This window comes from Gallinula chloropus, assembly GCF_964237585.1.
Source record: "Gallinula chloropus genome assembly, chromosome: 11".
Lineage (NCBI taxonomy): Eukaryota > Metazoa > Chordata > Aves > Gruiformes > Rallidae > Gallinula > Gallinula chloropus.
The window spans coordinates 8,545,650-8,564,453 of NC_140096.1; the positions used below are offsets into that span (position 1 = coordinate 8,545,650).

At 39.6% G+C, this 18,804-nt stretch overlaps 1 protein-coding gene across 1 annotated transcript in view; it reads right to left on the reverse strand.

Moving 5' to 3' along the window:
* KLHL13 (kelch like family member 13) overlaps positions 1-18,804 on the reverse strand; it is a gene marked incomplete at its 5' end in the record, with an annotated part of 38,005 nt that overhangs the window by 3,506 nt on the left and 15,695 nt on the right. Inside the window, 4 exon segments of the mRNA XM_084269280.1 lie at positions 3-116; positions 7,557-8,352; positions 16,278-16,474; positions 16,729-16,861. Coding sequence (XP_084125406.1) covers positions 3-116; positions 7,557-8,352; positions 16,278-16,474; positions 16,729-16,861 — 1,240 coding nt within the window.

An 18,804-nucleotide genomic window follows, 5' to 3' on the forward strand; every position in this document is an offset into this window, starting at 1 on the left:
ACCTGAAATATACATTAATCCCCCATACACGGTTCCAGCATGACCATAGTGGGGTTCATTCATTTTCGCCACGTAACTCCATTCATTCATTCTGGGATTGTAACATTCCACAGTGGCTGTTTAAAACAAACAAGAATATAAAAATGTTGAAGCCAACCTGGCAGTTTGAGTACAGCAGCAGTGGCAGTAATATATTCACAAACACAGGAAGTATCAATGAGAAACATTGTTCTGCTGAGAAAGTGTCAAGGGAATTATTGAGCATTATGTCGACAGACAATACAGAAAAACCTCAAGCTTCATCCCAGGGAACAAAAGAGAAAGAAAAAACCCCTCTTGTATTTGTGCCTCCTGCTTGTCTCGTTCCATTCTTGCCTGACACACAGCCCGCCCCAGCTCACAGACCTTGCCAGAGGTAGAGCTGTGGGACAGAGAATGGCAGCAAAGATGGGTGAATTGCTGCCCTTTCCTCTTGCACACTTCCCTTCAGTGTCTGCTGCACAGAGACAGGGAATAAACTTACAACCCATCTCAAGGGCCATCGATATATCTGATGACCAGAAGGTTTCTCAGACCTGTTTCTTCAGCACCACCCCACCAAACAAAGTCAGGTGAGATTTTCTTCTTGGTCTTTTGCACTGAAACAGTTCTGTGCCCTCAAAAGGGGCCAGCAACTAATTTTCTATTGTCTCACAATGTTTTAAGTACTTGCACAGCAACATACAGCACAGCACGTGCAAGTCCCTAATTCTAACAGTTTACAAGAGCCAAGCTTTTAAAAACACACAATCGCTGAATCTCAATGGAGAGAAGCAGTGCCTGTTCAATACACAGCTCTGTGTCTGCAGTTTTCTTTGTGAATTGGAATGTTAAAGTCATCAAAGGATTTATTAAATCAGAAATCACCAAAGTTAGTAAGACATTAAAAAGAAGCCCAGAACCCAGGTGTCCCTGCAGAAAGCATGAGGAGAGGATTCCTTCTCATCAAAAGTGGGATGGGAGAGATGCATGTTTGCAAGAGAAGGGATATGCAATAAGCACAGAAAATAGAGATTTAATATGGATCTGAGCAAGCTGTGGACACTGGCAGCTTGACTAGTACAATATGACCAGAGGGGCAAAAGATCCTGCCAAACCTTGTAATATAGTGACCTTAGGATACACAAAGCAATTATCAGTAATTGTGTTATCTTAAAGACAAATTAAATCTCCTTTTAAATAATTAAGAATCATATTCTAATGCTTATTACACAATGCTTAATCTCTGAAGAGATGTTTATGAACTATGCACACAAAACCCTGCAATTGAAACTGGTATTTTACTTGCTTTAGAACAAGTTTTTTATCTAAATGAGGGAGAAAAATCTGAGCCAGCTCTACAGAAACGGGTACCGTGACTTACAGCCCAGGATTACACCTCAACTGAAAGAGACCAAAAAAAAGCTGAGAAACTTGACATTATCAAGGCAGAAGCTGGTTAGTGTTAGTATAAGCCTGCCCAATTAGCAGTACTGGCTAGGGCAGTGATGTACAGCAATCAGTAGCGCTCACAGTGACCATAAGGTACCTCATCCTGAGCTCCACATATGGCTTTTAAAAAAAAATAAATCCTTTAAAGTATCTTGGAAGGCAAAGGTTGGTCTCACCACCCAAAAATCTCTAGTCAAGGACAAATTCAGCAGAGCACATTACAGTGGCCTTCTGAATTGGCTGTCAGCTGCTGTGAAATGCACAACCTCCTCACTGCTGCAGAACAGGATGGCCTTCTGGAATTCCATGCAATTAGCATCTCACGTAGACACACCCAAAATAGAAGCTTCCACTGCCAGCATCAGGAATACTGTTTGACAACCAATTCAGCGTCATGTAAGGTTAAAATAACTATTTACCCACCCAGGAGCTAAAATTAATAAACTTAATAAATAAATGAATTTAAATAATACAAAAGTGCTGACCCAGAAAATTAAGTTCGTAAGACAAAATCCACTAAATTCCTGTTTCTTCCAGAACAATTTACACACCTTGATTCAGAAGTATGACATGTTTAATTTCACATTATTGAAATTGTTTCAAAATAGCAATGACAGCCTGAAATGCTTCTGGTTCCTAAGAGCAGCTTGCACCCATACTCCCAGTTACAGCAGCCATCCCAGGGCAAAACCCAAAACACCCCAATGCAAAGTAACTGAAGACAAGTGTCTCCATAGGCTAACATTGACATGCCAAATTCGGGATTGAGGAAACCTGCTCAATTTGAACAAGTTCAAGTTTAGTCTCCAAGATCATTCTTTCACCAAACACCTTTCCTACAGCCAAGCCTTCTCATTAACTGCGCTTCTTAACTCGCTCTTCAATGAGCTGCCTTTCATACTGCATACAGGTAGACAAAATCTTAACAAGGAAAGGTGTGAGAAGGCATTCAAGCATTCTTCTACAATGTAAATTTAAGTCAGGCTTTATTTTTTAATCAAATTAAAAAATCTCTTTAAAAAAACGACATTTTTACCATTTGATACCTGCAGACTTGGTACATCTGTCAAGGACTTACACAGCCATAAAGCCAGTGAATGCTGGAGACAGCCTCTTGCCCAAATAAAGGTATAAGCACAGAGAACTGATCCCAGAAATCACACCTGAAACTACATCTGAGTTATATTTCTGTGTACTGCCATCTTGACACTACACACAGTATTTGCCCAATCCCCAAATAAACCCAGGCTTTCTTGTCTGAACGTATTCATCCATTGCAGCAGTCCCCTCTGAAAAGCAAAGCTCCTTTCCACTCCGCTCTATTTAGCAATCAGAAGAAAACAAAGATGTGCAGAAATTCCAAGAACAGAGGAAAACCAGATCTGACGCACAAGTAATTATAGCTGTCCCAGTTCTACCCTGATGGCAGACCCTGCCAACCTGCTGTTTGCTGCACCGAAATCATCCTTCTACTTGCTTTCACAAAAACAAAAGCATCCCCTTTCCCATGGTGCTGCATTGAGGCAAGGAACTTCCATTTCTAACACACAATAAGGATGGGAAGAGCAGAGTACATGCAAAGCAGTCGCAAAGCCAGCAGCAACCAGGTGAACGTGGTTGGACTATATCTTCACTAGGGATGGCATTTAAGAGAGAAACCACAGCCACAAGATCACTTTAGTGAGGGAAGATAAAACATGCAGAAATCTGCATACATTACTGCCATCACTATCACCACATTGTAAAGACATTAGTTATATAAGAAAGGATGCCACTGAGCTCGAGATCCCTCACGTTCCAATGCAGCTTCAAAATTCTCTTGATCACCATCAGTTGAGCTGAAGTACTATTGGACAGTATTTCAGACTCAAGACTCATATCTACAATGCTCTACAAAGTTCATTATTTCCCAGCTGAAAAAACCCTACTGCTGTGTTTGGTTGTTCTGTATAGTCATTCCCCTGTTTCCTTGCAAGGGCATCCAATTTCCTCTTTTAACAAGATCTCTCCCTGCACAGAGGAGGAAGCAAATATACAAAAATCCAGGTATTAAAGGTGCACATCAATTTGAGAGGTGCCAGGATGTTCTACACATCTCCAGACAGCACAACTCACACAATACTCAAAAGAACTGCTAATTTAGTGAACCTAAGTATATATCCTATACAGCATAAGAGTGATGGATTAATTCTCTCAACAGCACGAATGATTCAAATCAGGCTTTATTTATGTTTAACAGTGGAACTTCTGATCTGTTCATTACCATAATCCAGTGAAGGCAGGCCTCATTTTAATAGAATTAAGCAATCTCAGAAAGACACAAAGCTCTGGCAGTCCCAAGGGACGCTCAGTCTGCGCTCATTTTATCATGCCATCTGTGAAGCTATTTGAGGAGTATGCAGATATTTACCACTTCTGTCAGTAGCTTCTAATGTGTCTTGAGGTTTATTACGGCAGCACTTAGCAACTGTGTGTGATATCCCAAACCCCAAGATTTTAATTCTGTTATATTATTTCTATAGTACAACTTGCTTCTGTACTTGCTTCTGACTTGGTTAAATTAAACAGAGCTCTCAGTAATTTTGTCCCTAGCATAGCAAGGAGCCACCTCAAGACCAGCTCCTGTGCAATAGGTCCTCCAGTTCACACTTCAGTTTGATATTCACAGTACTACATATTCAGCCCAAATGGGTAGTGACACGCTTTTCTTCTTAAGCAACATAATTTTAGATATACATTATATTACATAGACTCAACAAGAGAAGCTTTTACATAAGAAAATGTTTGAATTTAGGGTTAAGCACCATAGAGGCACCTGGGCGCATCTGTTGGGCGGGGGGCAGAAGAACAGGTAAGTGTCCTGCCCTAGACTAGAAGCCTTCTTTCTGTCTTTACTGCAGCATGACAATGAGGGTATCAGTGAATCTGTGGTTAAGTTACAACCTGGCATCTGCTGAAGTGCTTAGGAAAAGCCCATGTATAAAAATTTCAAGCTCCACTCAAGCCTTTATCAACAGCAGTGCCTCAAGTACCTGGAAAGTACCTAACTGCACAAGTTCTCTACTACTTAATGGCACAGCTTCTGCCATCACCATCAAGCACCACAACCCAATTCTTTCAAGAACAGCTACAAAACCTATTTGTCAAGAAAACAGTATCCAGTGCTCTGCACAACAGGACAGCTGGGAAGCACCTGGTTGGCCCTTTGGCTCCTCTTCCAAAAAGCCATGCCTTCTGCACACCAGCTTTCTCCAGGCTGGTCTCATCCTCGTGCCAGAGTGCTGCTCTCCAGCCTCCTGGGGATGCCTCTGGCAGGTGCCTGCTTTGATACTTATGAAGAACCAACCAGACTTACAGACAGTCTTTCTAGGAGGACAAGAGCCCTCAGGTGTCACATGGTTGAAAAATCTGAATTATAATTTGATAATTTCAGTAAATGTTTCAAAGAAACATTTAGCATATTCCAATGCATGTACCACCTATGTGAACACTCACCTGTCTCACAATTACCCAAACTTCTCTCAGCAGGATGCACTGATAAAACAGTAGCTGTTTATTACTGCTTAAGCACATACTGAAGTAGAAAATAGTATTTACAGTTTTAATCCCAGAGTATTAAAAAACTCGTTTGGAAAGGTTTGATAGCCTCACAATAATAATTTTTTTCTTCCACTAAGTGTCAGGAGAAAAAAAAAAATATATAAGAGCTCATTTTAGCAACTGTAATCTTTTGGCACTTTTCCATAAGAGCTGATCATCTGGAAAGCTGAATTCAGGTTTTGGGAATATCTCCACTCTAAGAACAGATTGAAATTAGTTTGAACCCGAGGGCACCTTCTTTAATACCTGTCCAACACATTTGACCTTCTCTTCTATGAAAAGCTTGAGAATTTTTCTCATCTGAAGGGAATGGGAAGTTTAAGCTGGATTTCATCTTTTGGCTGTCAAGTTTTATGAAAGGAACATGAAAATGAAAAGTGACTTGCCTCACAATTAACAAGGGATGAAACTGAAGCCCCAAATCAAAGCATCAGGCAGCTACAATATTTATCCACATTTATAGACTGCTCTTCCCACAGAATGATCCAATGACATCTTTCAGGTCTGTGTGGAAATCGCTGCAGCATTTTAATGATATCTTCACAGAAGAATTTTAGACAGGTGATAAGACTTTGTATTTTAATTAAAGCTGCAGCAGAGCTGAGGTCAGCAGAATGAGACTACTTGATCTAATTTAAGAAAACCACTGCACTTGAAGATCTGTACACACAGGTTGCACTTGCACAGCAACAGTATTATTTCATATTGATTTTGTTGGACTTGCAACTATTTCCCTGCCATTCTTATTCCCACACGCTGTTTAGATGGCACAGTACACAGAGACAGCAATCTGATTACCTGCTATTAATTCATACCATTAGAACGTAGCTCAAAGGTGGTCAGGGTTTCTGATACTCCAGATAAAGATCAATGCACAATAGTTTGTATATTTGGTCTTTCACAGGGTATTAAGCTTGCATTTGGAATGCAAGAAAAACTCTGGAAACCTTAGGATCTGCATCAGAAAACGGCTGTGTGGGGAAAACAAGGTACTTTTCTCAAGTTTTTGGAAACAGGAGGCATTTTTATGTGTCTCTTATGTTTTAAAATGTTTATATATGTTTTTATATGTCTCATTTCAACCATTACAATGGATTTTAAACCCCTCACAAAGGCAGCTCAGTTGTGTGTAGCAGAAGGAACATACTACATGTTTCCTCAGAAAGTTTGCGATGCGATCGAGAACCAAAGTATGTGAATGACTGAGATGCATCAATTAAAGTCACAGATGCTGCAGCACTAATTAGGTTTTGTATTGTTTCAGTTCAACATGTTTCTCACTGCACAAAGACAGTGCCTTTCTAAAAAGGAAATCTCAGCAGCAGGAGATCCTGCCACAAAGACTTGACAAGATACAGTTAAATACTGGGATGAAAGTAGCAAATAAAACAAATGTTACATCTTGTTTAGATACAATGTTATGCTAAAACTCCAAGCATCATCAATGTAAGATTTCAGTTTTAAAGCACAGAAATTTACAATTGAGTGTATGCTCTGAGACTTGACTGCACATGCTAACCACTATGGTTTGGAAAATACAGTGGATTAACACATGGCATCCTCTACAGGCTTTTGTTACATCAAAAGATACCATGTGTTTATTCTTTGTTTCCAAACATCTTAAGCTCCTGAAATTATTGGGGTGGGTTTTTTGGTGGTCAACAAAAATCAATCATCACTTGCAAGGGGGCAGAGGTGGGAGAAAGGAGTCAGTAGGACAGTCATTCGTATCACAGAATGGTTTGGATCTGAAGGGATTTTAAAGATCATTCAGTTGGCTTTCTGGGCTGCAAGTGTGCATTACCAGCTCATGTTGAGCTTCTCATCAACCAACACCCTTAAGACATTCTCCTCAGGGCTGCTCTCGATACGTTCTGCACCCAGCCTGTATTTGTGGTTGGCATTGCCCCAAACTTATTAAATAAGTTAACTATGTATTCACAAGATCAAGTGAAGAATGTCAGGCAATCTAATTATCACTATCTGTGGGTGAAACAAATCACTCAGTCACTAGTCCACTTGGGGGGGGAGAGGGAAAGAGAAACGCTTAGCATTTGAAAATTACTCTTCTAGAAAATGTGTCTCAATGCAACCTCCATTCAACCGAGTCTCAGTTAAAAAGTCATGTACACCTTACAAGTCAAAAGTAGGGCTTCAGTTTCTCAGCTTTTTTGGTAATATTTGTGTTAATGTATATCCACACACACTTAGACACACTTGCTTACTTCACATTTGATGATAAACGTGAAGACATTGGGTGTTATGCACAAGGTACATGTATCTGGAATTATTTATGGAAGCCCTTCTGAAATTAACTGCTAGCAGTACCCAGACAAATTTCTCTGTGCATTCATAGTATTTCCAGAAAGAAGCTGCACAACAACAACAACTTCAACGTGTTTCCTCTCCACCCATTCACAAGGCAGCACAGTATCTGAAGGCCTACAAAGCAAGGCAAGAAGCCATGCCTCAGGAGCAGCACTCACCTAGCTCACCCGCTGCATTTCGACCACCGACTGCGTACAAATGTCCTTTGAGGGCACTTAGGTGGAAGAAGGTGCGCTTCTCATTTAAAGATGCGACTTGCATCCACTTGTTGTAGCGAGGATCAAACCTAAAGACTGTGTCAACTGCCGTCTTTCCTTTCGTGTCGTAATTGCTCTGGCCCCCAACTACGTAAAGGAAGTTCCCGATCACGGCGATGCCGTGCTGGTACCTTGGTGCATCCATGGGAGCTAAGGACTTCCACTCGTGGGCCTTCTCGTCATACATCCGTAACTCCTTGCTGACAACCAGCTGCTGCCTCAGCACTCCCCCCAACGTCACCAAGTGAGTACTGTCTGACCGAATGGCAGTCCTCTCCGACTGCATAACCGGCTGCATGTATGGCATCATTTGGTAATTGCTGGCTTCCAAAAGCAAGTTTACACAGGTATTGTCAGTTCTCATGAAGTCCACCGTTTGAACATAGTTAATAAGATCCTGGGGCGTCATCAGTGGAAACCTGATGTTCTTCATTAGCTTTGCAGCGTACTCCATCCGAGGCTCCTCATACCGCAGCCAGCGACAAGCCGCCTTGAAGAGTTCAAGTTCAGTGCAGTGCTTAAGGCTATTACTTGAAAGCACAAAGGCAAGACGTTCAAAGGGGAGTTTCACAAATTCACCAGTACTTAATAATGCAGGGAAGTTCTTCAGGATAAAATTATTAACATATTTATCCACTTCTGTGAGATTGTATGTGTTGGCAATTCGCCCAACCTCAACACAGTTTTCCAACGAAACCTGTTAAGTAAACAGAAAGAGGAATCAAAATGCTTTCGTAGATTGAATGAAAACTATAGAGTCAGTGATATTTCATCATTTTTGCAATGCTCAAGGTGATTTGCACATCAGCAAATAAATATTCAATGTGATGTATATATATTCATGACCGTGAGGGGAGACCCAAAGTACTCCTTATTTTGAAGAAAGAAATGAGACAAGTAACAAGCTGATGGCATATATTAATTATGTCAAATACATTATACAATGATGATACATAGCAATTATACAGCACTTTGTCTTTGTAGGAAAGACACGGAAAATACAGTTAAGGGAGAGGCCATCAACCCACGGTAACAGAGTAGAAAGCAAAAGTAGTCTAACAATTAAAACTGTATTGTTATAATGTACCCAACACAGCTACCACTTCAATGCCACAGGTTTCAGACTATTTAGTGTTCAATCTCACTGCCCAGAGAGGTTGTGGAAGTCCCATCCGTGGAGGCATTTAAGGCCAGGTTGGATGGAGCTTTGGTCTAGTGAGGGTGCCCCTGCCCATGGCAGGGAGGTTGAACTAGATGATGCTTTGGCAGAGGACTGGACCCAATGATCTCTCGAGGTCCCTTCCAACCCCTACAATTCTATGATTCTATGAATATATTCCTTAGAAACAAGCAAAATTGGATCTTTATTAAATCGAAGTGGTGCTCTTACAGAGTATGTTCAAAGTTAACATCCAGAAATACGACAACGTAGTGATTTTAATTTTATATGTACAATTTTATTTTTTTTTAAATGAACCTAGAAGGATTTCTCCCAGAAATACCCAGCACAAGAAATGCCTTAGATTAGGATCCATACTGCTAGTGACCACATCTTGGTAACCATCTCTTTTTACATTGTTGCTGCATCCACATTTCTTATATCTTTGGCTCTAAATTTCTGACGTCACTTGGGTTCCAAGGCAGAGGGCAGAAGAAAGACGGAAGGGATGGGACATAAGGTGGGTCTCCAGTGAACTTGGTCAATTCATTTCAGCAAGCTCTATGTTACATACACAAAGCAAGTCAGTTTTTCAAGCACTTCTTGCTGAGACATGTAGCCTTTCTGCATCCAATACTTATTCTAACCCAAGCTTCATTTGCACATGCTTTCTATCTCTGTGCACATCAGCCCTACACAGTGCTGACAATTTCTACAACTTTGTGCTTCCCATTATTTTGATAATGCCAAAAGAATTTAAGCTTCTGAATCTCATGGTTATTTTAAAAAAGATTATAAGGACTGAAGACTCTGACCTGACAAAAACCTTTAAATGACCTTCTGGTCATCACACATTACAATATTTTGATACTATATAACTCAGTCTGATCATTGCCCTTTAATACTAGACAATTCAAAAGTCTGACAAGCATAGGAATAGGAGAATTTATAAAGCCACTATAAACTGATCTAACTTGCCCTAGAGTTAAGATCTGCAGTCATCCCAAGTCTTCATTCACACATCCTGAGCCACCCTCATGCAGCCAAAGGCTCCAAATTTAATTCTTTACCTCCTGGAACACTAATCCTGTAATCAGGTCCCATCTATAAGATGAGCATGTGGCAGACTGTCAAGAATTCTATTATAAAAATATCTGCACAATAATATATACATGGGAATTATTTTTGTATTACAAGACAGACCACTTTGCTTATATCAAAATAATCACATCAGCTAGCAGTGACCTATAAAAGATTCTCTGATGCTTAAGAAACCTTTTTTCCCCCTTTTTTGACTGCTTTTGAGAGCATAAAACTGATTTCTGTACATTTTCTTTTAGGGTTTTTAACTTACATAAATCAATCACATACTGGGATTAACAATGTAAGTACATGAAATGGGACATTCTTACTTCTCACATGTCAAGTTGTATAATAAAAATAACGCAACAGAAAAAAATCCCCCCTTAAACAGCTGACAGTATACCACAAATCTTAACTCCTGCTACACAGTTACTGTATTTAAATCCACTTTGGAATACGCTTACCAGCAGCACTTCCCCCATACTAAGGTATGCAGCAGAAAGGTATTTCTGCATACAGAAAAGGGAAGTTGGAAGTTAAAAGATCAAAGCAGGACAGACACAGCTTATGTACTATTGCTACATGGTGTTCAGGTCGCAATGAAGTATTTCAGCCTATTGTAGAATACAGGCCAGTTACCAAAGGCCAGGCATACATCTAGTGGATGCATTACAACGTTATTCTGTGAATCTATGCAGTTCCATATACTCCTGGAATGGTAACATCTGAGAAATTTATTGACACATTACAGACCGTTAATGACTGACAACCATGATATCAGGAGTTTCCAGTAACCCTATAATTCTCAGAAAATTTACTTTATACTGCCTTCATTAATCTGCTAGAATTGTGCTGCACTCAGGTTTGGGTTTCTTCCATACTGTGATTGCACATACTCCCCATTACACTTACTAAATTGGGCATTTGTTTGGCTTACCAACAATTAAGTATGTTCTTAAAGGTTACTTCCCTTGACAAAAGGAGTATTGCCAGTTTTACTGTGCTTGAAGATAACAATCAATGTACCAGACTAAATCACATTGCAAAAATTTCAGTCATAAAAATATATAGACATTCTTAAATCCTAAGCCAAAAGCAATAACCCTTCAGCAGAATGAAATGCAACAGCTACTTCTACTTAAATATTCAAAATTGGACAGCATTAAAGTACAACAAAGCTATTGAAACAGAAGTACATAAACTACTCCAGTATGGATTTAAAAAAAAGTGGTTTAACTTATGCTATTGTACTTATGAGAGGCTCAGAAATGGTTCTCTGTGGAAGTCAGTCAATCAGGAGCTCATCAGCGAGCAAACAGAAGGAACTGCTACTTCTGGAAATCCCACTGAAGTGAATGGGAAGGATGGAAACATCAGACAAAAATGTAAGAGTGGCTGTACAGTGAAACCAGTAGCTAGTAAAGATACTTAGAAAAAGCAAAAAGTTATAACTGGTCAAACAGCTAAGCAACTAAGTCAAGAATTTTAAGTAAAGCTTATTTTACTTGGGCTTTGATTACTGAGCAGAGCTGCTCGTTCACATCACTCACTGTAATTGCTCATTACAAAGCAGAAGTACAAGTTCCAAAAAATACTAAAAAGAGTTTTCAAAAAAGTAAGGTCAAACATAGCACAGTATTATTACAGTCTGAAAAACCAAATGCAAAAGCCAAAGTACTTTTGGGAAAAAGCAGTCGATTTAAGCACAAATACAGGCTGGGCACAGCATGTATCGAGAGCAGCCCTGAGGAGAATGCCTTAAGGGTGTTGGTTATTGAGAAGCTTAACAGGAGCTGGCAATGCACACTTGCAGCCCAGAAAGCCAACTGTATTCTGGACTGTATCACAAGAAGCCTGACCAGCAGATCAAGGGAGGTGATGCCTCTCTGCTCTGCTCCAGTGAGACCCCTCCTGCAGTACTGCGTCCAGCTCTGTGGTGCCCATCCCAAGGACACAGAGCATTTGAAGTGAGTCCAGAGGAGGTCCATGAATATTATCAGAGGGCTGGAGCACCTCTGCTATGAGGGCAAGTCAGAAGAGCTGGGCTTGTTCAGCCTGGAGAAGAGAAAGCTCCAAGGAGACCTTATAGCAGACTACCAGTACGTAAAGGGGCTACAGGAAAGCTAGAGAGAGACTGGTTGCAAGGGCATGGAGTGACAGGACAAGGGGGAATGGCTTTAAAACTGAAGGGCAGATTTAGATTAGGTATGAGGAAGACATTCTTCCCTGTGAGAAAGCTGAAGCTCTGGCACAGGTTGCCCAGAGAAGCCGTGGCTGCTCTCAGATCACTGGCAGAGTTAAAGGCCAGGTAGGATGGGGCTTTGGGCTACCTGGGCTAGTGGAGGGTGTCCCTGCCCATGGCAGGAGGTTGGAACTGGAGGATCTTTAAGGTCCCTTCCAACCCAAACTAATCTATGATTCTATTCTATGCCTTAATTCTTTGAAACTTTGAAGCAATCACTACCTGAGCTCTTGTTGAAACTTAATTGGCTATAAAATAGTACAAAATTGAGCACAGAGCAAAATAATTGCAAGCATGAGAACCTTGAAGCACAGAGGAGAAATAATATGCACAGCAAATCAAATCCACAAAACATTTCAGGATCTAACTTGCTTTTGATTGAACAACTGTTAAACATTGAAGCAACCAACTTGGCATTTCAAGGGCTCTAAGAACTTATATTCTCTTGAAATCCCCAATTTTTCTGTGGGATCCCATATACAGATTTCCAGGAATAGCAGCAGTGGAAATTTGACCAGCTTGGGGAAAAAAAAAAAAAAAATCAACTTTTCAATGTTTTCAGAAAAGGTGAGTTTCTAATGACTGGCAAAGCTGGCCCTAGCATCAGATCCCACACTCTCTCAAAACTGAGATCATCACACTCGAGCCTCAGTTAACCAAGTTTCTGTGATAAAACAGGACTTCCAAATAGAGATCTCAATATTTTACAATCTGCTAGCTTCTATAAAAAATTAAAACACAATTATAGAAGGCATAAAATTTTCTCATATAGCAATATGAAAGGTACAGCTAAGACATTAGTTTTCAGTGTTTTGGAATGTTTTCTTTAATTATAGTGTAACATTCCCTTCCCCATTAACCTGTGATTTTCCCCTGAGTGCTGTAATTTACTTGATAGGTTTCTCATCTTTCTCCATTTTGTACACTGCTGCTACTTTTGCCAAAACATTTTTGTGTGCTCTCTAGCACTCGCTACTCAGAAAACATCTCCATGGCACTTGTATTAATTGTAATTACACTATGGCCCATTTAGATGTGAACCTGGGAGCAGTCTTAGTCTATCATAGACCTATAAATACTTACAACCAATCCTAAAAGTAAGACTGAAAACATCTTAAGTATTCTAGTGTTTCTTTGTGCATCCAACTGCAGAAGGAAGATGAGAGCAATGGGCTTCTTGAGAGGAGGAGTGTAAATGCAGAACAAACAACAGAATACTTAGAAGTCAGATACAGCATATACCATTCTTTGAAGGTGCCTCTACTTCTTAAACAATATAAGATGTTACCTTATATTTTTCTTCACAAGTAATCCCAATACTGTCTTACACAGTTACATTATGCTTTAGATACACTGACTTCTATAATCTCATTAATAATGGACTCCCTAAAAAATTAAGTATTCTATGATTTGTCTGGGAATGGTTGCATCAGCTTTCAGATGCTGCTCTCAGCTAATTTCCACAGAAATAAGCTCAAGAACTCATTCTGTTACAGAAATGCTACTTCAAGAACGGAGCAAAACTAGTATAACCATGGAATCATAATCACAGAATCACAGAATTGTAGGGGTTGGAAGGGACCTCGAGAGATCATCGGGTCCAACCCCCAAATCCTGCTTTAATTACTGTTTCTCAGCTTTACAAAATCAACCAAGTTTGCTTACCAGCTCTCGTTCCCGTTCAAATCAATTCCAAAGAGAGTTCATTCAAAAATTCTTTATACAATGCTGTTGAGAACACAACTAGGCCAGCCTGGTTCTGCAGTTCCTCCACAATTGTACAATGAATGATGTCCACTTCGACATCAATATAAATGAAAATACTTAGGAGAATCAATAAAACTGCTCTTGATTCTGACCCTCACCCCATTCAAAACATGGTACCAAACAAGGTATCTCTTGAACCAAAACAGTGAGTCACCGTAAGTGAAGGGACTTTTAGACTACAAGCATTTCAAACAATGGGAAAAAACCTTCCAAATAACAAGATGAAAGAAATTCTTTCCCTAAGAAAGCAAAACAAACAAGCAGCTGCCCTACCAAGAAGGAGGAAAGGACAACACTGCATCCCTGGGGCTCACCTCCCATCAAAGGGAGGCAGCTCCAAATCCCCAATTCAAAAGCACACCAAGACCTTATTCCAAGTTGGCATTTATAGCAATGTCAACCCTGGAGAGGCAAACCATCATTTTGGAAGGTAAAAAAACCTCGAAGCAACTTAAAATAGGTGGTGTAGGATTTAACAGTGTTAAGATGAATGGAAAAAATATCACTAAATTCTCAGAGAATTGGCCAATCAGAAAATACGCCAAAACTAAAAGCAAAATAGTAGTGTTATAGAGCCAAAATGCCTCTAACACTTTCCTTATGAAACAGATTGCTTTTATTAGCAGCTTGGAGTCCTCCTGTTTGTGTAAATCCTGGTGGATGTCTTCATTATGGAGGTCACATTTCTGAGCCTGTACTCTGAGGACCTATGGGAATACCTGCTGCTTTATTTTTTCATTACAGGCTATCAGAAAGCTGAATTCCAAATAATACAATTCATGTAGGACATACCAGTGTCTCTGTTACTCGTGAGATTTCTAGTAAGGTATATAAGCTATTACCATTAACATCAAAAAATCTCCAGGAAACATTAGAAATAATGCCAAAGTGTGTCTCTTGGCAGAACTGCTTTGACAGTAAACCGCATTCTGCAGCCCTCAAAGTAGGTGCTCCTCCATCATATATTGGCATTGCTTATATACTGTGTTTAAGTTAAAAAACAGGTAACTTCACCCATATTCTGAGATTGCAGTGTTTTAACTATAGAAGTAACTGAAGCATCAAAATGTATACGTTAAGTGTAATACTAGAATGAATGCAGTCAGTGCAGAGACCCTGAGACCTCTGATACCTGAGATTTAAGAAATAAGCCAAGTGTTTTCACGTCACATCTCTTTGCTTACATGCCTCTTCCCATCCACAAAGCCAGAATCCAAGAAAAAGCTTACACAAGCAGCCAGTTATCACATAACAAGCTGAATCTTTACATGCTCTCTTGCTTTTGCTAAAACAGAAGTCTGTTTATAATACAGAGAAAACTGCAAAACTTCCTGACAAGTTGAAGGGAGCACAGCATCCTTCTCCAAAGCACAGCCACAAAGCAAAACAGGACATCAAGCCTGAAAAAGGGAACGAAAGGAAGTGGGGAAAAAAGGTTGTCCAGGCTCCCCCGACCTCCAGAGTGGGATCAGAGCTAAGATTTTAATCTCTCTAATAAATAAGAATCAGCAGGGCAACTGTAAGCCATAAATAGATTTCACTGCATTGGTAGCACAGTATACTGCTTTGCAGGGTAAATTTTTTATTCATTCCAATTGAACAAAAGCATTACTCTTTTAACCAAGCATTACTGGTAGAAGAGAGGGCTGCTACTTGGGGGGCTGTCCCCGATTACAGATGCACTTATTTTGGTGATTGGGAAACAATACTTCCCCATAGGCAAAGCTATTTTTAGTTCTAGCAAAATACAGCAATCAACATAAAAATCCTTGTAGCTACTTTTCTCATATAACCAGCATTTCTGAAACACCCCTATTAGCAATCACTTTAGAGAACATACTGTACTAAAGGACCGTGACCTAGTTCACTGGTTTACAGAGATGATGTTTCTCTGGTGATCGCTACAATCATGGGCTACATTCCTCAAAACAAGTTTTTTCAAGAAAGTATATTAATAGACCTCTCACCTTTTTTTCTCCCCCAGTTTAACTCACCAAGTAGCTATCTTATAGAAGGATACAGAGTGTGAGGGCACAAATCAAGAAATCCAATAAGGGATCTGGAAACCACGGTTAGCATAGTTTCTATCAACACTACAGTACACTTATGAATTAGAATAATTTTCCTGTGGTGTAACATTTATATCCAACTCACACTGTACATAACACAGAAGAAAAAAAATTTCAAGAAAACTACAACGCAAACTTCGTCTCTGTGAATCCAAATTATGAATAATGGCAAATTTTAAACTTAAGTTTGACTGTGACAGTCACTGTCCTTAAAAAAAAAACAACCCCACACAACAAAAACCCCAACCAAACTTACTAAGGCGTTTCACATTTACCATGATTAAAGAAGTAGTAAGTCTTACCCCAGAGATAAGAAACACTTTACAGAAGTCCAAAACAGGTAAAATCTGCAAAAAACTGGCAGCTTCCAGAGTGTCCTGAAGGTTGTCCATGTTAAGGGAAAGTTTTGCAGTATAAATGAAATCAATGATCTTCTTTAGGCCTATTTTATTTACACCATGAAGCTTAATGCACATTAAATCCTGTTCCTTCATTCCTCCTGAAAAAGACACATAGGTAAGTTTGTATGAGCCATTTTCACTGGGTTGAAATATTTTCATAAGTTTATACAAAATTAAAAATATAATTTCCAAGTCTAATTTTAAAACCTGTACACAACAGCAGAGAGAGGACAAGTACATAGAGCTGCTTACAGTCCTGGGCTGACTCAAACACAGGACTGAGTATGTCTGAGCATGCAAACAGTGGAAATTTGGAGAACAGCAGTATGCATTACTTTAACAGAAACACCACCTGTGAACATGGCCTTGAAGTAGTCACTTGCAGAAGCCATCATCGCTCTGTGAACAGGAAACACCTCATCACCATCTCCTGGAACAAGCGTCACATCACAAAGCAAACCTTCCACTCGCAGTTGGTCAAAACCCTGCAAGAGCAGCATAATGTGAAGCATCCATTTCATTTGGGAGAAGAGTAGGAATAAGTTTCATTTCCACAGGTAAATACTTATTATTTACATATGTACCCTAGTTCCAATATGTCACTAGGAATTTATCAACCTACCAACCATTATCTCTAATGCATTCAATAATAACTATTCATTGAAAAACAATGAGAGAATTATTCTTTTCCAGAAATGGCTGAGGAATGCTGAGTACACTGTGCCTTAGGAAGTAGCTTTATTCTGCTAATTAAGTTGCTTTCAGGAAGGAGTTTGTTTTATAAGCTTCAACTTCAGCAGCAGAGGTTTTTTTGGACCTACCATTCCTGGACACACACACATTCTGGATAAACTTGTGTGCAATGGAAATGTTAGTGGTTTGCAACCTAAGAGGCTGCAAATACCAGGGCCTAAAAGGAAAGTTCTCACTTGGTTCTATGATTATCAAATTTATTACTTAAGTTTACAGGGCAAAAATTCCAAATTAAGCTTACTGTATATCTGATCTTTTCTGAATTACCTATAACAGCAAACTGTAATAAAAAAAATGTAATCTACAACATCATCCTAAAGATTTTCCACTAAGAATATGCCCAGTTGGGGATACTGGAGGATGGGTGGAACACTCACCTTTCATACACTGCAGAACAGAAGGTCAAACATAAAACAATTTCTTTCAACTGGGCATCTCTGATGCTTTTCTAGTACTAATAAGAATGTAAACACTGTCTTTATAGATTCAACATTTTAAAGAGTCTTGGCATGAGCCCCCGAGGTTTAAAATTGAAGTTATCTTAAAGACAGGCTGTGTTTTAAAAACTGCCATGGTAATGAGAAATGAATATTCAACTTTGTCACAGAAAACACCAGAGTGCAAATGAAAAGGAGTTAACTCCAGTAAAGTGCAGACACCAAGCACAGGTTTGTAAAAAGCTACTGTATTCCCATGCCTCGACTGACCTCCCCAGAGCTTGCACAAACACAGCTCTAACAACCAGCTCTCCATTCGCTCAAATTTTGAAGAACTAAATCAAAAGTGGAAGAAATAAGCTGTTGAACACTTTGCCAAGGATTCCCAGTATCACTATTTGCTGTTACATCCCCTGCCATAACAAGTCTTTTTCTAACAAAGTACTAACTGAGCAAGACATAGCTCTACATCAGGTCTTCCACAGTTCTGTTCTCTCCATTTCTCTCCTGCACTGATGATTTTTTTGAGCACAAAATATAAAATACAGCCAAGGGATTCTCCATGGTCTAAGGAGCTTTTCCTTTGGATGTTTTATATTTGTGCCAGTAACCTCCATCTTCCATTGAAGAAAAACTTTCTGTTGGCTAATTTTAGCATTAGCTAGAAAAGCTGCAACAAGAGGATGACTCCAAGTGCACCCAAGTATCTCAAGGCTAAGATACCTATAAAACCCAAAGAGACACAGCAAAAATATCAAGAAAAGCTCCAAAATTTACAAACAAGGGAAAATTATGTGCAAACCTCAGGAACTAAAAAGGAGTCACCAGCTTCTCTGAATCAAGTTTTTAAAATCTATTTTTGTCCCAAAACTTAAACAATCTATTTAAAACGGCAGCAATTTGAAAAAAAACCCATAAGTAGCAGTTCTCCAAGAAGTTACACCATCCAGAATTTGTCTGTACTCCTGAGAGTCTGCACCAGATAGTAGCTAACTCTAAGTTTGACTCTTTATATCACGTAAAAGCTCAGACAGCATCAAGATGACAAAATTTAAGATTTAATAAAAGTTTAAGGCTTCAGAGAGGATAACATATTTATCCATTAGATGATATTTTTATCCCTCCTACCATGTAGTAGTGCCATACGGTCAGTCCCAGCACAGATGTTATACCACACCCAGCAGGGCTCTGCCATCACAGGGATGTGGGTGAGCACAAAGCCCTCCTCATTCACATCC